This window comes from Gambusia affinis, linkage group LG09 (genome assembly GCF_019740435.1).
Source record: "Gambusia affinis linkage group LG09, SWU_Gaff_1.0, whole genome shotgun sequence".
In the NCBI taxonomy this organism is placed as follows: Eukaryota; Metazoa; Chordata; class Actinopteri; order Cyprinodontiformes; family Poeciliidae; genus Gambusia; species Gambusia affinis.
The window spans coordinates 28,138,697-28,163,132 of NC_057876.1; the positions used below are offsets into that span (position 1 = coordinate 28,138,697).

Here is a 24,436-nt window from a genome sequence, read left to right on the forward strand (position 1 = left end):
TTTAGCTCAAACAGAGCACAGACCTCTGTGATGTTAGATGGTGCCATTATATACCAAATATGGTAGGATTCATCAGCTTTGAATCATTTAGTAGGTATGAGGATCATTTACTTAATTTCTCAGACCTGCCAATCAAAAATCCACTACTGGCTGACTGATGCATCTTTAAATGTATCGATAGGGAGCCGTGTGAGGGCTAGTTTGCTTATCATCAATCATCATCGAATATGGGACCATCTCGAACAAAAGCTTTCATTTATCTTAAAAATTGTCGCACTGAGTATATCTTTACTTTTTATTTCTGCTTTTTACAGGAATTAAAAACATAAATTAAAAAAAAAAGTTTTGTCAATATATTTTCTCTTGGTGTTAAAAGCTGAGAGAATAAGTGGGATTTATCGTTAAACGAATCCCAAATATTGCACACAAATCTTTTGTCAATTCACTAATTGGTCAATTAATTATTTCAGCCATAATGAGTTGACTAATTGTAGAGTTGCTAACAAAGTTGCCCTATGTTTTAAACACCCTTGCCCGTGTCATCAAATAATATTTTTAGAGGTTTTGATGAATAAAGTGGAGATTACCCAGGTTTCTTCAGTTTATTTTCAGTAAACCAACATACTTGTTATTCAAAATCAAATAAAAAAATGCTTGTTCTCTTTTGGTCATCCTTTTCAAATCCCAGATCAGAAGCATAAAACTCCCTTTCGGACATCTTTGATGAATAAAATACTCGTTGTCACACATGAAACAAGTAAATCTCAGACCCTTGAAACCTCTCCAGCTGCCTTGAAGAGCCAAATGACTTGGAGTCGTTTCCCCTCACTGTATCGTACAGATGGTTTATGGTTTATGCTTCAAAGAAGTGCAGAAGTGTAGGACAGCAGTAGGTGTCGGGGGGACGGTATTCGACTGGCAGGGGAGTTGTTGAGATGTGTGTAGAGCTGTGCCGCATAGCTCATGAATTGTCTTCTTCCGTGGCTCAGTGGCTCGCAGGAGGACCTCTGTGTGACACTAATTTTGCATTGTCGACTCATCTACTGAGTGGTCACGGGTGACTGACTGTCCTGATTCAGCTTTATGATCAAAGGTAGGAAGGTAGAAAGTGAAAAGGCCTGGCTTACAGTTTCTGTTTAAAAGGAAGCAGGCAAATCTTCGCTTTCTTGCCTTTGTTTTTTTTGAGAAGTTGGATGCAGATTATTTTGCAATGAAGACATTGTACATTCAGTCTATTTAAGTTCAGACTTTACTGCCCCTGAAGAAGCATAAACAAGAGTGTCTAGAACCTTTTGTACATAATTTAGACTACCACAAATACCTCTCGGGTGTCTTGAAATGCTGTTTACATACAAGCAACACTTGAAGTGGCTGTGAATAGATCCTATCCTCAGTCATACAGGGATGTTTATACAGGGCCATGCTTGGTCACTCAAGGGCTTATAGCTGATTAGGACGCAAATCTAAATCCTACTATAGTGCAAAGTGCAGCTTAGTGGGTGAGACTTGTAGCATTAGCTGTTCTTCAGACAGCGAATCTCTTTACAAGTCCATAAAGAAGACGAGAATCGTAATCAGGGATGCTCCTGGGCGTGTCCGCATGCACTCATCCCATGCATTAATCTGCCCGTCTGGACGGGTGTGTACAATTTGCTGAAAGTGATGAGATGTGATTGAGGCGGCTTGCGGCATCTAAAAACAACTGCTTGGGGTGCAGTGTGGAAAGTTGAGTGGAAGGGTTACAGGAGAGTCTGTCACTGATTGCATCTCAGCCCTTCAGGGAAACAGAATCATATCAGACAACTTCGGGAGGTGGGGGAGAAAGTTTAATAGGTGTGGAAGAGCTTACAATTTTTATTATACCTGCATCTTGCTCTGCACCGGTGACTGCTCCAGGTTTTGGGAAGTCTCCGGGGCTGGCGCTATCTCACAGTGTGACGGTACACTATCCTGGCTTCATTGAAATATTTTGATGCTTGATGTGAAACAAAGTAGATCTCATTTGGGAAAAGATTGAGTCTGATGCTCCAGTCTTACTGCTCAGCCAAGAGAGAAATGAAATTTAGTCCGTGGTGTGTGAGTGTGTCAGGAAGCAGTGGAAAATGGCTGGTAATAAACACTTCTGACACACCACAGCTCCCTTCCACATTCCAGGATGCATTTTTTGGGAGGGGATTGGTCACATTCACATCCCCCTGGTTCACATTGCAGACCACAGTTGGGAAGTCATCTATGAATTTCTACCAGCTGGAAGATTTTAACTGATATATCAGATACTCATGTGCATATAAGCAACTGCTGTCAAAGGCCAGGATGGCCATACAAAATGTAAAAGATCCTGAAATCAGGAGATATTTTCTTGGTGTGTTCGGCTCAATTTGTTAACCTGTTTATGGATAAATAGACATTGTTTTTTTTTTTTTCTAAAAATAGATTTCTTCAGTTTTATTAGACTTCCAGAGGTGGGCAATATAGCTTCCTGCCCAGGGCGGCCTTCCTCTGTGGACACCAAAAGAAAGAGAGAAAAAAAAGAAAAAGTGGGTCAGTTGTTTTGTAAATAGGTTTTCCATTATTTATTTGAATGTGCGGTCAGTGGGTGCTCCCCTTATTAGTCTCAGAAAATATGGGTAAAAAACGAGTTCAAGGAATTAGTTTAAACTCCTGGTCTTCTTAAATGTACAATAATCCATCATGCTATGTAAAGGAAAAGCAATTTATGTCGAACAGATTAATAGAATGATGATAAATATTATAGGCTAATTGATTTTTAAATTAAATATCATTATAATTTTACCCAAAAAATTATATATATATATGTAAAATATATGTTTAAAAAAAAAATTGCCCGGGAAAATACTTTTTATAGCGATATGGTAATTGCATGGCGTACATACGTCACCCCGTCATCACGTGTTATGCGACATGAAGTTGTAAAGGTGAAGACAAACATGGCTGAGCCGCCAAAGAAACAAATAAGAATCTGGTCAGTTGGTTTACAGTCTGTATTGGACTGGACTGAATTTCACAAAATTAGCTGATATCTAAGGTAAGCATAATGCAGTAGCTTCAGTTGTGTTTTGACCGCTGCAGCTCACGTACTCTCCGTTACCTGGTTACACGGAGCCCAGATCTGCGTCAACTCATCTCTCCACTACACAAAACGAACCGATCTGTCACGGCGAATAAACTTTCTCAAACACAAACGTCTTCCCGAAAATAGATAACTTAGCGCAAGGTTCAGCCACCGAGTTGTATAAAACAGGAAAAATATATATCTTCTCTCCCCTCCAGGGGGTCTTTCTGTGGGCTCTAGTGTCCCTTAATATGAAAGTAGGCTGACAGGGAAGGGGAAGACATGCGGCCAATATCGCCAAGTCCGGGAATTGAACCCGCAACGGCCGCGTCGAGGACTCAATGCCTCCAAGCGTGGGTCGCGCTATTCCCTACGCCACAACAACGCCCAGAACAGGAGAAATATTTCCTGACCATTTTGTCAAGCATCGGTTAATTTGACGCGCCAGGAAACGACACTACTCAGAAAGAGAAGAAGCTAACTTGCTACAGTTAGTGGCGTCTGCTAACTCGTAAACATTTAAATAAATCAGTAAAAGAGAGAGTTGAAGGTGCTTTATTGCTTCGTGTCCCGAGTCAGATGTTCTTTTAAGAAAACTATGAAACAAACTTCACTCATTGTTGGTAAAGCAATGAAAACGGTGCTGCGGGGAGGGTGGCAAGCTAAAAATGAAAACACTGACTGTCATTAACTTCCTGATGTTTAGGAAGTGTGCAAAAGCTTTTACTGTTTGCGATTTTTCATTGACGTATATTTTGGTGATGAGCATTTTTAAAAGGAAGATTTCCTAATAAAAATATTAAACGTGGTTCATAGTTTGACACAATGCTTGCATTAAAAAAAATAAACATAAGGAGGAAAAACCTTTTTAATTGTGATATAGTTTTATGGCTATATCACCCACCCCTATTTAGTTATTTTTATTTTAGTTCTTATCCCAATTTGGACCAATTGGTTCATAGGATTATGAGCCGATCTGATCCAACAGAAATTAGCAGAATGACCTTCTGCTGCTAGATGAGATTTATTGGAGTCATATAACTACATGTCCTTACAGTAAGTAAATAAAATTATGCAGATAATCATTTTCTATAGTTAGTTGTAAAAAGTGGTATGAACTATTTGCCTGGCGGTTATACCCAATCCGATGGTACCATTTGGTAGCCCAAAACATGGGACTAAAGTTTGGTATGAAACACTAAAGAATGAAGGGGCAAAATGACGAGGGCCCTCCACTGCTGCAGTTTGGTCGTACACTAAAGGGCCATCTGCGTGTTATTCAAGGAATTGAAGATTTTTGATCGTCTCCTGGTCAAAACTGGAAGTTAAGATCCAAACTGAACAGAAGTTCTTTCAACCGCAGTTTGAGAAAAACTCAGTCTACAGTTTTTTGTTTTTTTACTTCTCCTATAAAACAAACAAACAAACAAAAAAAACCTTCTGCAACAGAAAGTTAACTTCTCATTGCTTCTCTCTTTGGGTTGAATTCCACCACAGATGCAGGTGAAGTTTCTCCTCACTCTACAGTTTGTTTGGGCTCACGATGAATAATTCCTGTTGCAAATGCATAAAGGTTTCTGTGGAAACGGCTGCTCTCCAACGGTGGCAGTTTTCCAGGAAACACGTTTCTGTTATGACTTTTCAGAGCCTTGATTATTCCAAAAAAAACAAAAAAAACAACAACTTGGATTTAACCTCCATTTTAGTGATGTGGAAGCAGAAATTCAAGACAGATCTTTAAATACAAGTAGCTGTGTGCAGGTATATTTAGCACCATAAGTAAAAGGTTTAATAATTTAGGGACCAGCTCCTATATTTTTTTACTTAGCTGCCACAGCCTAACAAAATATATATAGGAGCTATTAATTTTTAATTAGTCTTTGTCTTCGCCCTCGTTATCGTTGCTCCTCTGTGTATTTAAATAAAAACTGCTAAACAGTCAGAATAAAAATATTTGCTGTAATATCATTTTAATATGTTGTAAATTTAGATCATGTATTATATTTTCCAGGCGAAACGATTGACAAAAAGTCTTTTTACTGATTTTAGTCAACTTTCAGAAGCTAAACCCACTCTTACCATCTGAAACAAGCACAGAAAAGAGGAAGTTGTTGAAGAGTAGAAGTCAAGTGTTCATGGGTGAAGTTTCCGAGGTGTGAAGGGAGTGTTGGGGTGGAGCAGTGAGAACGAGATAAGTGTGTGCTTTTGAAGATGAAGCTGTGGGATTAGTGTTATCGGAGCTCCTTGCTACCTTTCCTCATCTCTCGTTTTTTTTTTCCCCAGGTGCAGCAGGTGGACAGTCGAATGGACTGAAGAAAAGAGCGACAGGGGTTCAGAAGTGAGGAGGAGGGATTTGGAGAGGAAATCAGTCACAGGACGAGAATCACAGCCCAGAGAGAGCAGGAAGGGGGAGCTGAAAGAAAGTGAAATAATCCAGTGGTGAACACCTCAGTAGAGTGTCAGTAGCAAAAGGGAGGGAGTTGGATGCCCAGCATGCCGGCAGCATGGAAAGGGTGAGGGAGCAGCGGCCTTTCTGCTCGCTGTCCAAGAGCCAGAGGGAGCGGGACAGAGACTGTGACAGAGACAAGGATCGGGAGCGGCGCTACACAGCTTCCTCCACGGACCGGGACAACGGAGCCTGCCGTGTTCCCACTCAGAAATCGTACAGTTCCAGCGAGACCCTGCAGGCCTTCGACCATGACCCCTCACGGATGCTGTTTGGAGGCAGAGTCAAGGAGATGGTCCACAAGGAGACAGCAGAATACACCAGGCCTGGTTAGTGAAAACAGGCTTTTTCTATCAAATGTACATCTGTTAGATACTTTTCTGAAATATGACGTACATATTTACCTGACGGTAATATGAGATAAGGTCCAACAAACATTTTTTCTTTTAAAATGTAACTGCTTAATTGTGGGAGTGATGGAAAAAACACTCCTTCAGTTACAAAAGTGGAAAGTTTCTCTACTTTAGTAAATACAATAAATAACAAAATCTTCATATCCTAGTTGATTTGCTGCTGTTTACTAGTGTGAAACTTAATTAGGAAAATGAACATGGATGCAGGGATTTTGTCGTTTGTTTACCAAAATGAAAAATCTCACAGTTTTATCCTTTTTATCTATGCAAAATTGGTGTGAAAAAACCCCACAATATCCTAAGAAGTCCTCCAGAATGTGGTAAACACAATTAAAGGAAGTCACTAAGGCATAATCAAGTGTTATTTTCTGAAAGTTTTGGGGAAAACTCATTTAGAACATGATCCAATGGGCTCCCCTGATCCTATAAAACATTCCAACCATTCTGGACTACAGTAAAATATAAAAGCAGTGCCTAAAAAGTAACACTTGCTTTTAATTGGCTGGTGGAAGCTGCTTTAAATTGTGTAATTAAAAAGTTTGAGCACTTTACTCTATTTTATGGCACTCGTTGGGCTCATAAGATTGCAATCAGAAAATCTATCCATTACTCCCGTACGTTTTTCCAGTGCTAATTGGTGTCCGTTTCAGATTTAATGGGATCAAGATGAAGTTGTGGGAAGAAAACTGCTTTTATTTTTTAAATTAATGTAGACATTTAGAGCTGAAATCTGTTTCTTAGATCATCATGATAAATGCCTGATTTAAAGAGCATATTTACTTCATTCAGCAAGCATGTGTGTGTGTGTGTGTGTGTGTGTGTGTGTGTGTGCGTGTGCGTGGGTGTGTGTTGGTGCGTGTACACACACACCTATATGTGTGTGAATAACCAAAATAAAATACAAGCAATTTTACTTGTTTAATATTTTAGAGGGTAGAAATTTTTTTTAAATATAATAACTAAAACATTATTTTCCTAATGCAATAATATTTTATAAATAGGTCCTGTATTTAAAAAAATTCTAATTATAAAAACATAATATGTTTTGTGATTTTTGTCACTTGGATAATTGTTCAACAATCAAATCAATTTTATGTTGTGTTTGTACTAATACATTTATATATAATTATATAGCTATAATAAATATATTGATGCATTATTTATTCATTTAATTATTTTGTTATGAAAAACATGTAAAAAAAATACATGTCTTGAACTGAAAGGGAGCTGAAAGTTGAAATAGTTTTTCCCATAATTCTGGAACTTCTAGTTGAACTCGGTGGTAGTTATTTTGTTTGCTGTGCATTATCCTGTGGGGAAGAAATGCATAGACAGTTATGACAGCTTTTTTTTTCTGGTGCATGTAGAATAGAAGCCCAGCTAGCTGCAAGTGGAGAACAAAAGCATGTGTTGTTGACTTAGTTAAAATGTTTTCTAAATTGTGTGTGCCTGAAAAAAACTATCACAACTTAATACTTTACTTTTGGTTTAAGACTATTTTTTTATTAATTGATTGCAGAAAATGTGGAGGATTCAGATGTTAAGAATCAGATGTCACAGTGCTCATCAGGAGGTTGTGTTCTTGGCTATTAACCTGGTTGTTGCTCGGTTTGTTAACTTTACAACTTGCTGTCGTTTACAGGACAGACATTTTCATTGAGGCAGCTCGGGATTTGTGAGCCAGCAGCTCGCAGAGGCTTGGCTCTCTGCCCTGAGACCGGCCTGTCCCACCCACTCAGCAGCTACCCCCGGGGGCCGGCCGCCACAGAAAACCATGAACCTGTATCACCGGAACGTACCATGACTCTTTGGGGAACGGGGGCAAAATCTGGGCAGAATTCATGCCTCTCCAGCCGTTCCAATTCGGCGCTCACGCTCACTGACACGGAAATGGACAATAAATCGGACACCGAGATGGGTGAGTAGGGCACACTTTGCATCTCACACCCCCCTCTTTGCTTTGAAAAGTGGAAGAAAATCACAAGGTAGAAAAAGCAGCGGCATGGTTGGTGCTGCAGACGAGCTCCTGATTGGTGGAAGGAGGTGGAAGTGTGATTGGTGGGTCAGCCTTTTAGAGAGGTATTTGCAGCTGTCTTTGTTTGGATCAAAGGGGAGAGTCTTTGCTGCATTCAGAGAAAATTTCGCCCTGAGATTGAGTTCTTGCTAGTCACCTGGTCCGTCTCGGCGGGAAGCCGAGGAGTTTGATAAAGTTTCCCCATGGGCTATCGCAGAATCAAAGATAGCTTTGTGCGCCTCAGTCTGAGATTTTGCTTAGAAATTCTGCAGTGGTTGACTGAGCATACATAATGGCTGATTAAATGGGCACAATGGTTTGAAGTGCAAATGTGAGCATGCTGAATACCTGAGATGGAGGATTGGGCTTTTCTGTTTGAAGAGGGCAAATCTTTTCTATACCAAAGAGAGGCAATGTTTATGGATTGTTTAAATGAGTACCTGTCTGCTTTTAGGCTCATTTATGTCACACTGAGTTCACAGCTTGATTCTTTCATGCTGGTATTTTACTGTTTAATGACTTTAGTTTCATTTTGCATCCTAAAGTCTTTAAATTGATCATCTCACCTGTTTGTATTTTGGTGTAATCCTAATCTTCGGTTTGAAATGAATTTTCTCTGTTGTAATTAGTTCTGTGCTCTGAAAGCTCTCTTGACTTCATATGTCATTCATCATCATTATGGTGTCACTATTGTAACAGATGTGATGCAAAGCTCTAATTATTTTTAAGAAATCGATGTTATCAAAGAATGGCAGGCAGTTCAAATAATTAGGGTTTATTACACTTTCCTGGCAAGAACATTAAAGAGAGGGTAAAAAAGAACGTGTCTTGTTCTCTCGCTATCAATTTTTATACTGAAAACATTGGCCACAGTCTGACATTTGAGACAAGTCATTTTCTTAATAGCAGCATTCATCATGGGGAGCTCGTCTACCGGCGTGGGGGAGCTGACTTAGTCCTCTACCTTTTCAAAATGCCATCAGAATTCAAATTCAAGCATCAGTTCCTGAAACTGGCCTCAAAGGAAACTCCTCACCTCCTCGGCGCCTCACTCAGGACACATTTGTTGTTCTATATGCCAGAAACAAAACTGCATCTCAAGAGGCTGGTCCGTTTTGCAGGAGAACACAGAGCTTTGCTTCAATAGATCCTCTCCTGTGCTTTGATTCCTTCTGCGCCGCAACCACTTAAAAGTGTGTGACCTCGCACACACACCTGCACACTCCACAGTCAGGAAACGCCTCAAGAAGCTTCTGCTGATTGGCTCAGGTTTGAGCAATGTCCTGCTGGGAGTTAAGGTCACTCACAAGGCTGGAGTAGTTTATATTTTTGGTCATTGCAGGAAGAAAATATTTTCTTTTTTTCAATGTTGCGGAAAGTGAATTCTTTCTTATTTTCAGTTTCACACAATTTTAAATTCAAACTTTGTCTCTTTTTATAACCTTTTCTTGGTTTATTGCGTTTCAAGTCAGAACATAAAAAACCCCCACTTCTGTTCCACCTCTATAGATCTTTGTCTTTTTTTTTCCTTTGGCAGGAAGCATTGCACTTTTGACTTTCACTATTTAATGAAGCAGCTAAGAGAAATGACCCATCCAAAGGTTTCTATCAACTCAATATGCATGCAGAAGCTCCGACAAGGGGCCGTTCAGCCCCACTTATTCATAAATGAACTCGATATTTCATTGTAATTTGCTCTGTTCTGCAGAGTGTTCGACTCAGACAAGTACCAAAGCCTGTTCGCGTTCACAGCGTGTGGCATCTGCAGATATTCACCTCAGGGATAGAGGTCGGTTACCTAAACAGATGAACCCAGGGTGGTCATCGGGGGGTCAGTCTGCAGCTCTGTAAATACTCAGATGGGACGGCAGGAAGAATTAAAGCTGATTTATTTTGTGGGCTGGGAGAAACTGAGTTATTTTGGATATTTGATTCAGAAGATAATGGGTGTCACAGGAGGCTTTCTAAATTAGTCCAAAAATTATTTAAATATTTCAGTGTTTGTGTTTTAGTTTTGGCCTGTTTATTTATTTATTTTTGCCATCCTTGTTTTTCTGTCTATTTGTATGTCTTTGTTTCTTCCTTTCTTTATTCCTTATCTACTTTCTTTGTATTTTTTTTATTTTATTTTATTTTTGTTTTTTTTATCTTTTTACTTTGTGCCTTTAAAGAAAATGTTGAAACATCAAAGACTCCTTTAGTTGAGATATTTATTTATTTATTTTATTCAAGAAATATCAGCTAATATTTATTTCTTTTTAAAATAAATAAATACATATTGTATGGAGAAAAGGCAGCTGAATAAATAAATAAATATATTCATTAATTAAATAAAAATAAGCATTATAACCTCTTTGAGTGCCCTAGGTCCTAAAAAAAAAAGGTCTAAAAAAGGTCATACAAAAGTAATTTCCACACAGAGAATATTGGATAAAATGTTCCTGTAATTAAGATATTTTACCTGGATATTCTAATTATAGAGTTTAAACAATTAAATAAGTCATTAATGCTTTAAGTTGAAGTTCATTGCAACACCATTAAAATTTAGTTGAATGTATTTAAAAAAAAATAAAAAGAGAGAAACCTCCCGTCCAAACAGTAATTATAGTGGGATTTATGCACAGTTGGGTTTATTTAGTAATATCAGAGAGTATCAATGATTCTAGAAGGACCTATTTAAGTTATGCAAAGTCTAATTGGGATTTCAAAAGGAGTTGAATGTGGGTCACTTTGTGTCCCGAGCATTTCTAATTTCCTGCAGACATTTTAATTTGATAAAATATAGTAAAAATGTTAAGAATTATGAAAAATGTAAAATGCAGCAAACTACATGTTGCAATTCTCCACTCTAATGTAATATTCTATATATATATATTAAATATATCTAATATTGACATCTTTTTGTTTAAACCTATTGTGAACGTGATCCAGATTTAAGATTTAATACCTCGGGATGATCTTTGGTGCTCAGAGTTGTTTCAGGGTCTGTCAGGGCATCCAGAGGAAAATTAATTTTAACTAAGGACAGAAAATATCCTGATTTAAAAATGGGAACAAATTCCCTCCAAACAACAAAAAGCCACTGTGTACTCTTCTCACTGGAGCTTGAGGCTCTAACTACTAAAGTGCACTCTTTAAAATGAAAACCTTGTTGTGAAGGTTGCTTATATATTTATATTTCAGTATGTTTGTGTTGGGTCAAAGAAAATCCTCGGAGGAAAAGTCAACACTACCAAGGAGACTGATGACCCCCCCACACACACACCTCCAATGTTGGCTGTGCTGGTCTTAAAATCAATATTATATCCTTCATAAAACATGAATGACTTCATGCAGCAAAAACATTGCATGGCCCAGTTGAGGTGTATTCCTAATAGGGTGTGAAAAAGCTCACGCTCACTTGTTGGGTATTACAGGTGGAGAGCTTCAGCACCTGACAACAGCTCTCCTCAACTGTATGAAACATATCAGGTGGATTTATTGTTTAACGGAGGGACTTGATGTCTGCTGGAGTTTGGTTTGAAGCAAACCACTTCCCCGGTAATGTCTGACATCGTGGGCTAAAGAGCCACCGTCTTCTGGGATTTTTATCTGTGTCTGCGGCCTTGGTGGGGGCTCCCCCCCCCCCCCCCCCCGGCTCATGTTGGGGTGTGAAGGGGCAGCTTCTGGTTCGTCTCACAGTTTAACCACAGATGACCTTTTACTCTATTTCTGTCCACAGTTACTTACAAATAGTCAGACACACACACAGACACACAAGATGCAAAAATAGAAGCAGACAAAAACACAGTTACATGAACACACAGGGAGCAAGCAGCTTATGAGAAATTTTGGTAGAAATTATATTTGCTAATAGAATACTGGTAATAATAACTATAATATATTTTATTATATATTAATCTCAATATTTGTATTTGTTTTTATTATTACATATTAATTAATTAATTCTAAATAACTGTTATTATTATTATTATTATTATTATTATTATTATTATTATTATTATTATTATTATTATTAACAATAGCATTTGCTTTTGGGTCATTTTTCCCCACTCACCAGTTCAAACCTTCCATATTTTACTTCCAAAGCAATTTTGTACCCATATACATAAATCATGCTGCATCCGTTTATTTTATTGATAGATAAAGAATTTATATTTATTATGGTGATCAACTGTGGAATTAAATTAAAATTTGCCATAATGTCTGTAATTTTCTTTTGGTTTTGAGCCACGTTTGAGTCTGTTGATCCCAGATTAAACTAGATCCTTCCTGTTAGAATTTGGTATTTATTAAAGTTATAGCCAGTTTTTCTTAGTTTCTTATTTAGTTTTTAGTTGTCGTCTTTCACTGGACCCCTACTCTGTTATTTTTCCTATTCTGTCCTTGTCATCTCTTTCTTTTTGCTTCCTGATCCAGATTCGGCTTCTTGTGCCATTACCTAAAGTCAATTATGCAACAAGACATTTTTTTCTTTCCACACTTTAGTTGAGGAAATCTGCTTAAGAAACTGCAAGGCAAGCAGTCCCACCAGACTCTTTGTCTAAGCTGCCAGTACGGGACACTTGTAGAGTCTTTGTCTGCTGTGGCCTGCACCTCTTGTCCAAACGTATTGTGGGAAACAGTGTGTTGCATTCATGCTTTCATAGAGGACGTGGGGAAGCAGCAGGGCCTTGCATGTCCGTGTTCTTATCCAGGAGTGTTTACTAGGGGGATGTAGCAGAAAAGAATTTCAATTTGTTCAAGTCACAGGTCTACACGGCGGTCATAGACATTTTACAGTTGTGTGTAGCAGATTCACTGCGTGAAAAGAGCCAGTAAAAGGTTAATTAAATCAGGAGAGAATTCACGGCAAAGTGTTCTGTAGCACAGCGAGCTTTTCTTGGAGCACAGAAATCCTCTAACATACCTCTCTGCATGTTGCTGCTCACTCATTACGTACACTCACACTTCCGTATCTCACTTTGGTGTTTTTGTCGCACTATACCTTCCTAAGATTAGAGAAATCAACCAAATGTGCGGACATGTTTGCGCGCACACACTGGCGTACATGCCAGAGGGGCGTCAGGCTGATGGAGGTGACAAGCCATCTGTCAAACTCCTGTCTCAGATCTGCGCCTTGTATTGTGACAGTGGAATCAGCCTATTGATCGTAGCATGAAGAAATCCTTCCTCACCGCTTTCATAATTCAATATGACACAAGCTGAACTCTAAAAGAATAAATAATATCAGGGTTTTTTCTCCATACGTTTGGTCTAGTGGGACAGTCATTTGTGAGATGCTTGAAGAATATTCAGTTATCGGCAGAGCAAACTGTTTCATGATTTGTTGATTGGGGTTAGAAAGGTGTGTCTGAGTTTTATTTGGTGCCTCGTCAAAGGAGGAGGTTCGCTTTGATCGCCATCATTTTTACTGTCACCACTTCTCTTCTGGCTGCTGTTGTCACAGCTTGAGTGCCAGCACTGTAAAGTGCTCAGGGTGATGGGATATGGGGTTTGGTGATGAGATGTCATGGCAGCTGTTGTGCTTACCCCTCATACATTGCTTTCTGTTTTAGAGTGATTTGGGAAAGTCTTGAAGGGGTCACTGCCCTCTTGTTTTTGAAGAACAGAGGTCAGGGACTTTTCAGCCTGTTTCAGCTCAAACAACAAAATGATCTCTGATTTTTTCCCCCACCATATAGTTCTTTTCTACAACCTGACTCACGGTGTGTGCAATGATGGCATTCTTGTCTCCGGTTTATTCTTGTGCTCAGACACATTCACTACATCACAGCACCACACAGTGAAAAACTTCTTCACACACCACAGCTACCCCCCACTGAGTAGATGATCTGATTAGACTTTGGAGTGTTTGGCTGTATAAATTTGCATATTAATAAGGAAAAGCTGATTTTCTTGAAGCTACTATGTCCCTTTAATACTTCAAAGATAGAATTTCAAATAACATCAATGTGAAGACAGTTTTTTGCATCTCTAGAAGTATTTCCTAATGAATGTGTTTTTCTTATGCTTCAGACATGCAAATCTTACTATGAAGTTAAACATGGTTTAATGTAAGGAGGGGCCAATTTGAGATGATAAAGTAAACATAGAAAATGGATAATTTTTTTGTTTATTTCAATGTGAAAACTGATTTATTTCATACTCATATTTTGTCAAAAAAAACTTAAATATGCATTTTTTAAATTTTGGAAATAAAAATAGAGCTATAATTGTAAAATATGCAATTTTAGAGCTGTGAGCTTAATAATCACTGGTTAATTAACACATTATTTTATTTTTGGGGGATTAAATTTATGCCAGTCCAGTAATCATTAATCACTGTTTTTTTTCCCTTTATTTTTTGTAGTTGATTCTTAAATTGCATTGTCTGTAATTTTACTTCAGTGAAACTCTTTTGTGTGAAATAATCAACAGTTGTGTTTTTCTTTTGTTTCTTAATGAAGTGAAGACGTTTTTCTTTATCTTAAAAAGCTGTTTCATCTGTCCAGCCTGTATTTCCTGAAGCAATGTTTGCTCCACAGATTACCAGGGTACCAGTTGAACCCTGAAAGTTGGAAATCTGTCAACATCATTTATCCTGCTGCGAAAAATACAAACTGTGTTTGTTATCAAATCAATCAATCACATTTTATTTGTGTAGCACATTTCAGCAGGAGGGCATTTCAATGTGATTATGGCAGCAAAGGGGCAAAAAGAAAACAAAAAAAAACACACAGTAAATAGTTGGTCTGATCTGAACTTAGTAGACATTTGTGAGCTATTTTTATTAAAAAGAACAAAAAAAAAAGACCTGACAGGTTTTTTCTGTTCAGGAAATCCTCGACAACCTTGACCTGAGAAACTCCAAGGTCTTTCCACGTTTTAAATTTAAATTTTTTAAAGAAACCAGTAATGTAATAAAAAAACTAAATGGAGTGGTTATTTGATTTTCATTTTAAAATACTGAATAATAAATCGAAATATAATCTATATTTCTTTGCTCAAAAACACATAAAGATAAATTTGAATTTGTTTTGATTTTCTTTTTAGGTTATAAATAATAAAAACCTTAATTGGTCCCAAAAGAAATTAAAAATTTATAAATTTTTGCACATTCTTATACCCTGCAGTGAAACCACTCTTAGATGTACATATCTTCTAAAAAGTTACTTTAAATGTAACTAAATAAATGTAACTAGGTACTATCCACCTCTGGGTGTAGGAGGGTGAGCAAGAGCTCACACAGTTCTAGAAAAATTTATTTAAATTTTCATCCAAATTAAAAATATATACTATATTAAATACAAATCACATTAAAAAATACTTTACTTATCCAAAAAGGAAAAGGATTATTTTTGTAACCAATATTATCATAGGTTTTGTAAAGAGTTGTTCTAGATGCCGATGGCTTTGGGCAGGAAGGATCTACTGTAGCAGTCTGTATTACAGCAAATCTGAAGGAGCCTCTGACTGAAGACACTATGTTGTTGTATGAGTTTCATAAGAAGGATGCTCAGGGTTGTCCATAATGGTCTTGTCTGCAGAATGTGTTTGTACGTTTTTGCTAAACTGTATTTCTGTTATTGTGGAAAAATTGCAGCTGAAGGTTTACACAAGAAACAGCGCCTCCTACAGTCACATTCATGAGTACAATAGTTGCAAAACTGGGTTATTTTATATTTTGATCCACAGAAAGGCAAATGTCTTGTGCTACAATTTATTTCAATATAAAATCTTAATATTAAGTCAATATACAAGCTGTTTCTGTGGCTAAACATCAATAAAAAGTTTTTTTCTATTTTATTTCCATGTAAAAAAAAATATTAAAACTGAAATTTCAGGTACCAGATATTTTTTTAATCACAATCCTGAAATGTATCTGATACTGCTATAAGCATACATTGAGTCCATAGGAGGTGCTGTTTCATTTATGTCCCACCCATGGTTTTCAAGAGAGATATAAACAAGAGCATACAAACAAAACGCACTGATGACTTTCAGCAACTTTAAATATTAGTTTTAAAAGACTCTGTGGTTTTATCTATCCACCTGTCAGCTATTTGCTAGTAAAACTGAGGTGTGTATCTCTTTGCTGATGATTTTATTTTAGCATTTTAACATTTTAAGCATCAAAAATAATCAAACTACATTTAAATTTCAGCGTTTCCATGATGAGTCGCCTAAAAAAACAAATGAGTTTTTAATGAGTTTTTTTAAAAATGTATTTCTAAGCTCATTTCTGACGGAGAAAATCCAAAACTCAAAACATGCATAGACCCAAAAGGTTGTCTCTTTAGCAATTCGTAACTCTTTATGGTATAAAAACACAACACTGAGGTTAGCATTTAATTTGAGTCTTGCAGGTAAGTATCAATAGATTTAATAGAATAGAAAATAAATACTATATTAATCCCCATAAGAAAATTCTCAACATTACACACCTGGATTAAAAGTTAGCAAAAATAAGATTTTATATAAATCAATAATAAAGTCACTTTCCCAAACAAGGTAATGTTAGTGAAACTGCCCTCTAATATTTTAAGAGGCTGTAAATTGTCGGCCATAGTTTAAAGGTGTTCACTACTGGACACTTCCCACTTAATAAAAAACAAACCACTTTCTCTTTTCTCAGAGAAAAACATTTATTTATCTGCTTAGCTTGGATTAAATGATGGTAGTGCTTCACTAAGGAGGTTTATTGCATAGCTTATTTAATCGGTAAAGGCAGGTCAGGGTCTACTTTACAAGGTTCTTTTACACGTATATAAAATGCACTACTTAGAGGCAATAAAGAAATGCTTTATACCTCCCAACCTCTTTTTGGGGGTCCAAACTTTACGTATGGGGTCAGAACTCTTCCTTTCCCTGTAATTCACATCATGCATGCAACAACATCTCAACTCTGTGCACGGCTCACACTAATCACACTCTGTAGGGAGACTGCAGGACTTGTCATTACGATTAGGAATTACTCTATACTTGTCAATTACGAGCCCACTATTTACTGTCCTCAGGAGAAAATGGTTCATTTCATTTCATCACACAACCTAATTGAGTGATTGTATTACCATGCAACATGGAAATAGACAAGAAGGCATTTTTATATTCTATGAATATTAATGTTTGAGACTAAAATCGTCATGTTGATCCATTAGTTTTGATGGTAATTACATGTATGTCTGGTATCTTCTCTACAATTAATGGTTTTCAGAACCCAGCCATCTACCTCGGCTTCCTTGAGAAAAGGTCTCGTAGGGAAACATCCGTGTCGTGAAGAGATTGCAGTGTGATTAATTCAGAGAGTGCAGTTTAGTTGTTTCCATTTGTTGCATGCAAGGAAATACCACAGCTTAAAGAGATGGCTGGAAACTGATAACCTTGACAAGACGGTCAAACGTTGAGCAGATAGGATACAGTATCCATTTCTGATTTGTGTCGTGTGGGCCGGTGTCGTTTTCCTGTCCACTTTTCCTGGATCGACATACGGTTTTTAGATGTTGTCTCCTGACTCCTTCATCATATCAGTTTCATTTGGTTTCACGTCTTCTTCTTTTTAATCATCTATCTTGGGACTGAGGAGTATTAGTAACGTCTGTTGCTTCTCTGGTTTTGGTTTCTAACCTTTTGTTTTGCCATTTTTAACGTCGGCAATCAGAAAGGTAAAGATCAAGGTGATCGCTGCACATGAATGTGAGTGTGTGCAGTTGGAATGGTTTGAAAGTCTTTTTGCTTGTTGCTTCGCTGTGTCCTTCAGCAAGACACTGGGGCCAAAGTGTTTGAATTGCAAAGCATCTTCAGCCATGCAGTGGAGTTTTAATGCTCCAGGCTCCATTGATAAACCAGAGGTTCCCCCTCTCTCTCTATGAAGTTGGTCAATTAAGAGATCAAAAATAATGCCACTAAACATGCTTACATATTTTGTGTTAATTGCTGATAAAGTTTTAGACACATTTAATTAATAGCATTTATTTACATGATATTTTTAGTTGCAGAAATTATTTTTCTTTTATTCACACAGATGGATAAATGTTTCATTTATAGCTTTCACCTCAATCAGAATTTCAGTCAGCTTACGTCATGACAGCAGCTCATGTATACATTCACCACAGAAAAGATCCTTCAATCTACATCCTGCTGCTGCATCGGATAGTTTTGCAATGTTTGTCTCATTTAACAATGAATCGATTGAGACTTGTACATAGTGAGGGTCCTGCAAAGCGTTGTTTCTGGAGCACAGAAGAATAAATTACTCTGAGGTGATAGGAATGGTGTTTCTTCAGCTTTTTTTATGTTTCACAAAAATGCTTAGATTCTATTCAATAACATTTTATGTCTGACTTTTTTCCTTCATATAAACTCTTTATAGCCTCAAAGAAAGACTGACATCAACCAGTGATAAAAAATTATATTAATGAATATTTTATGACTGAGCTCCTGCTAGGAGACGCGTTTTCTTCTTTTTAATATCATTTTTAAAAACTTTCGATTTTTAGTATAAAATTCCAGCAATGTGTTTCATTCAGGAACTGTTACTGAAAGTAGCCAGTGATAAGTGATTATGATTGAAAAACATTTGGCAATTTAGAAAAAGAAAAATCCTAGAGCATAGAGAAAAAGGTTGCCGTGATGATGAGGCTTTTTGGACAGATTAGGGTGAGAATATGAGAATAAAGGGCAGGAAATTTATCTTACCATATATATATATATATATATATATATATATATATATATATATATATATATATATATATATATATATATATATATATATATATATATATATATATATATATTCTTTATAATAAAAATAAAGTTTTTATATAAAGTTTTTTTCTTTATAAAAAAACTTTTATTGAAGTATTTACAGTTTTTACACAAATGTTTTAAACTAAAACAAAGATGATTTGCTTTCAGTTAGATCATCTCTCTTCTGTTGCAAAAACATTGTAACATACTGATTAATACAATCAGTATGTTACAAAAAATTTATTTTTTATCATCTTTAAAAATGTATTATTCTGTAGATACTGTTGCATAGATCAAGCAAAACTATGGAATAAAATGCTGTGACATCTGGAGATATGTTTTCTGTGCTTACTGTGCAGATTATTACTACCTTTACTTTTAAGACAGAGAAAACCTGTTAGACACTATCTACACCTGAAGTGCAGACATAAACATAAAGTTGTGTAAAAGTAGCAAAAATCTTTTATAGATATACTCCTAATAAGAGCCATGTGGGTCTTAGTCACATTAAAATACAGAAGATTACTGTAAAATTTTGGCCTGGTTATGTGGCGGCATGTTGGAGTAACTCTGTTTTGTTTATGATTTGTTCTTTCCGTAAACTTTTATTCATTTTTTGGGTTGAGGCATTTCAGATGCTGTGCAGCTGAATAGATTCTTTTTCTCTCACTTTCTTTTACTTTTGAAGTCGTATTATGATGCGTAACCATGGCCACAAGGTATTGTTTTTACAACTGGGAGCAGCTGATTAGCATGGCTAAAGCTCAAATAATACCTTACCTATGACCCCAGAGAAGTTGAAAAAGAGGCTTCATGGAGGCAGAGCAGAGAGAGAGGAGGAGGTTCAAACCATCTCTTCCACCCTTCATAATGGGTAAGGACCATTTTCTCGACTCCAACACCAGACAGAGATTTAAAAAGAAGCAATGAAAACAAGGAAGGTGGATTAGCAGCCAATGATGTCATCCAGGACATATTACTGTGGAATTTTATCTCTGCTGCCTGGATAATGAGCTGTTTGCATGTCTTCAGTCTATACAGCAACAGTCTTCAGTCAGAGGCCTATTCAGATTAATTGGAAGACTGACTGTTACTGGAGAGTCTTCCTGACCCATGCATCATCATCCACAATGACTCTTTGAAGTTATTGGATTGAACTGAACTGGATTACTCCTGTTTTGATTGCTTCTTTAGGTTTTCTATCAAACTGCTCAGACAGAAATGCAAACAGAAGCTAAACTAGTAAACTATTAATAAAATATCTTTTTAGCTGATCTGAGACATGAGGCCTAGAGGTGGAAGTACGTGTCTCTGTTAACAGCTCTCTCCACAAGCTGCTCTTATTTTTTTCTGTGACTCTTCGAGCAAAATCAGTCTGAAATAATCTTAATCATGGATATTTGCATGAAATGTTGGCAAGTTTGCTGGCTGTAGTAAAAGCATCAGATTACCTTCTTAACTAATATGATGGATTTAGTATATATAAATATAATATATATATGATTCTGATGTCATCCTCTTCCAAATGTGGCATCCATGCTTAAAATAGATTGCATTGCAAAATAAAACAAATCCATATTTCTTTAGTAGGGCAGTTTGAGCAGTGCTCCTCTTCTAAAGGCCAGTCTAATGGCTTCATAGTAAGACTTCAAGGGCTGATTGGAAAGAAGGTGATGGTGCAATCGAGAGGAACACACACACTCCCAATACCTGCACTCTCTTACTTTCCTTAAGGGAGAAAGGTCAGTATCTAGAGGAGGAAATGGTGAGCTATTGTTATGATTGATCACACAGCAAGGTCCAGAGAGGACGCAGTGTCACTTTCATTGTCAAACTCATTATGCCACAGGAGAAGATTCCCTACCTTTTCTCCTGTGTCCCTTTTCCACAGCAGGAATGTGAAGAAACCCTTCTGTCTGCACACACAAGATGGGTTTGTCAAACTCAAAAGCCTGCTGAAATATGCTGAATGCACATAATACTTCCAGCCTAAACTTTAGTGCAAGGAAATGGATGATTCTGAAGTGAGAAAAAGAAACCAACGCAAGCATCTGAAATGAGCCCTCACTCAGAATATTAGCAATAGTAACCGTCAACTTACACCATTGACAATGTGGAGGACTGCCAAATCAATTAAAATAAAGCAGAATGGAAGTGTTGTAGCCAAAGGCAACTTGCAAGAGGTTTGGAAAGATATGCCGGTCCTGATTAAAAATGAATGGTATCAGAATACATAAAGCCTTCTGGCCAAGTGCCCAGAGCCAGGCATCCTGAAACTGTGGTCACTTCAGTGGCAGAGAAAAGGCATTAGGTATCCATGATATGAAGGGATGCTCAAGTAACAGACTGTTCTCGGTTCAATTCATCTAATCACCAATGCAAACCTAAGCACTTTGCAGATATAGATTTGAGGCCAACGATTGATATTGTACACCATGTAAAGTGATTCATGCTCAAAGAAAGAAAACATATTCTCCTGCAGATGCGTCTTTTCTGCATATTTTGCCTCGGCGTCAGAACCAGGCCTTTTATCTTGGCCCAGCTGAACTCAACCCAACATCAACATGCACAACATGAAACAGAATTCTTCATTCACTCATCAAAATCTCATATATCCTCAAAAGACTCCTTTCATTGTTGCAGCCCTGATCCCTAAATAGGTGTGATTTCCATTTGTGTGATAAAATTACAGATGAAGCAGGATTTTTTCTCTATGTTCTTGTTTGCTCATGTTGATTTACATTAGAAGTGAGTGATTTATGAATCCTTGATTGGATTTGAATGGATTTGCCTGTCCAGCTGCTTTGTAGCTGTTTGGATCATGCACCTTCTTTGGATTCTGTACACAGTGGTTTTGTCTGAATTTTTTCAATAAAGTAAATCAAAGATCAGTTTCCAGAAAAAAAAACAACAACACTAATTTGTGAGATTAAGTAAATAATCCAAGGTCGTCCAAAGGGAATGAGTATCTGATTCCTAACTTTTAGATGGTCCTTCCTGTGGATTGTTTTGCGTCGGGAGTATTGATCATGCCTAAAGGCTTCCAAGAGAGGTGAAGCCATCTCTGCCAAGAGTAGAGGTCACTCAGATAAATTGGCCAGGTTGGCTTTTAGCAGCTCCGGGGTCAAAGCCCATTCATCTTATTAGAGCGACGTATCCTTTTAGAGGTCTCAGAAGAAGGATTAGACAAAAGAACAGCAACCGGGCATTAGATGACAGACCATTTGGCAAATAGGTTAGAGCAGTTTCCACCTATTGTCTTTTTCTGCATTACCCAAAGGAGCTGTCTGCAGCAGAGTTTTGCATGGCAGCTCTAAAGGTTAGAAAGACACATTCACCATGGATGGGAGCAGTCAGTTTGAAGGATACCTTCACAAAGAAAACACAACAAAACTATATTGCTGCCTGTATCAGTCCTGACTGCTTTTATTGTGGTTTTATTCCTTCGTCTGTGTTAACTAAAGAATAATCATTTTCAATTGAATTCACCCATGTTAGTGTGCTGCATTTAATAATTTTCTGTGCATTTCTCACTTTCTGGCTTTACATTTATCGCCTTAAGGCAGAAACTGCCACATTATACATAAAATATTACTGAATATAATAACTTCAAGGATTAAGCCACAGTAATGAGCTAGTGGAAAACGACAGCATAACAACATTGACATAGACAGACTTTATCTTAAAATAATAGCATAAACACAGAAGAAAAATACAATTTTACACTTTAATTAAAAAGGTTCTTTGTTTATTTCTTCTAGCAGCATAAAAAAATTGATTTTTTGGTGGGTGGTAATGGTGGTGATAGAGGGCTGTTTCCTCTTTGTGTGCCACTTTTTACTGTTAACTTTTTTTTACCTCATGACAATTAAAATAGATATAGAAAACATTTATAACAAAATTAAATGTAAAATTAAACCAGTGCCTAGCAGTTAAATATTCACTCAGTCAAATATTATGAAAAAAAATCTTCTGTTTTTCTTATGGTCATATAATATGAGCCAAAACTACTCATTTCTACTAAGTTTTTAACAAGTTTTGTTCCCTCATCCCCCCAAAATGTTACTTTTTTTGTACACACTATTGGAAAAAAATATATATATTTGTCAAAATTACATTTCCAGATTCCTTTATCTGTGACTTTTTTATATATATTTATTCAAAAAGAAGATCAGATGTAATAAATTTGTCCACTGCTCACAGTCTGATCCTGTTACTGTTCAGCTTTGTTCAGTTCAGATTTCATTCAGACATCTATAAATGTCAAATTGATTTGTGTTCGACCAGCTGAAGAACAGTCGATTTCCAAGCCAACGTTCTTCATTTTTCAAAAGTTACTGTCATAGTTAATCACATTGGAACTCAGAAGAATCGCCAGTCTATAATTATAGATGGTTCAGCTGAATGTACGAGGGCAGACGTTGTCAAAATAAGCATATTGATACCATACTGAGTTGTTTATGCGGCATTGTACATTGATCCGCCACCAACAATGGTTTCTTAACCACTCAAGGCTCAGTCTTTCAATTCCTGCCGCAGCGCCGCCTGCACTGAACGGCTGGCATATTTTAAACGTTGCTGAAGAAACTGAAATGTGGTGTCAAGATGACACACACAGCACTCCAGTAATTGGATGTCCACCCTCCCCCCCTCTGTGCTCCACACCATTGTTGGGGGAAAATGCGTTGGTTCTAATTTGAACTCAGCTTGTGACTCTCCTCGCTACACTTACCAAAACCACTAAATTACACTGACATTTTTTACTATAATGGCGTTTCTAAATGATCCCCTTCTCTCTTAGGGATTTTTTTGTAAAGATGTTGCAGTGAAGTATAATTTCAAATGAATCACAAAGTGGTGAAGATTTAAGTCATTTTTATCATCAGATTGGGAAAACTGTGTTTCACTTGGGTTTTCCAGAACTGACCACCCTAAATCACAGTGGATCAGGGCTTCAATAATTGATCAAAAGTCTCCAGTCTTAAAGATACATTTTAATGACCTGGACCGCCTGTTTACTGCCCAACTCTGACCCCTCTTTTATTGAACAGCTTTTTTTATTTGTCTTGTCGGCTGCCTTTCACTGGGGCTGCTTGTTTTCACATCACTTGGAGATGCACTGAGGGACAGCCAGGCTTCAAGAGGGGAGTCTCGGAGGCTGTGCTTGAAAGAAGTATGGGGTTGACATTTGGGACTTCATTAAAAAAGCTTGAGAGAGAATATTTCTTCCACCCTCTACCGCATGACACAATATATTTACCACAGCAAAAGAATATTACTCACAAATAATCCACTGCTGCAGCCTCCCTCATGCAGAAGCCATTTTGCATCTTGGATGAAGTGGGGGCTGTGTGACTGATGACTCGCACGGTAACATATTAAATCATCGTGTCATTCTGTCCAGGTCTATCACATTTCCACGGAACACGACATACAGTGTCATTTGTGCTTTAAGTGATGTTGTGTGGTTAGATTACATGGAAAGCTGCTTTTATAATTGCTTGTAGGATGAAGGTGTCTGTGATGACTGAATATGAAAATATATGTGCACCGTTTCATGCAGGAGATAATCCTCAAATGATCCTTGTACAATAGTTTATTAGAATGGTGCATGTTTTTTCCACAGCTGCTGCAGGATCCACTGAAGATGTAGCAAGTTTCCCAGTTTTAGATGATAGAATATGCATATTTTTGGTAAAAGTCCTGAAAATGGATAGTATGCGTTTTTACTGCTTGCTGCCAGCTTTACCTCAGGTCCT

The 24,436-nt window shown here is 37.2% G+C and overlaps 1 protein-coding gene across 2 annotated transcripts in view; it reads left to right on the forward strand.

The window, feature by feature from the left end:
• The window catches only part of si:dkey-237h12.3 (teneurin-3), a 185,390-nt gene that overhangs the window by 10,229 nt on the left and 150,725 nt on the right, over positions 1 to 24,436 (forward strand). The window contains exons 1-3 of one of the 2 annotated variants that reach the window (XM_044126706.1): positions 2,915 to 3,046; positions 5,357 to 5,848; positions 7,575 to 7,850. In XM_044126706.1, the coding sequence (XP_043982641.1) occupies positions 5,578 to 5,848; positions 7,575 to 7,850 (547 nt within the window). In that variant the 5' untranslated portion in view covers positions 2,915 to 3,046; positions 5,357 to 5,577. Of the gene's footprint in view, positions 1 to 2,914; positions 3,047 to 5,356; positions 5,849 to 7,574; positions 7,851 to 24,436 lie in introns of those variants that run through there. The other variant, XM_044126705.1, reaches the window with a different exon arrangement.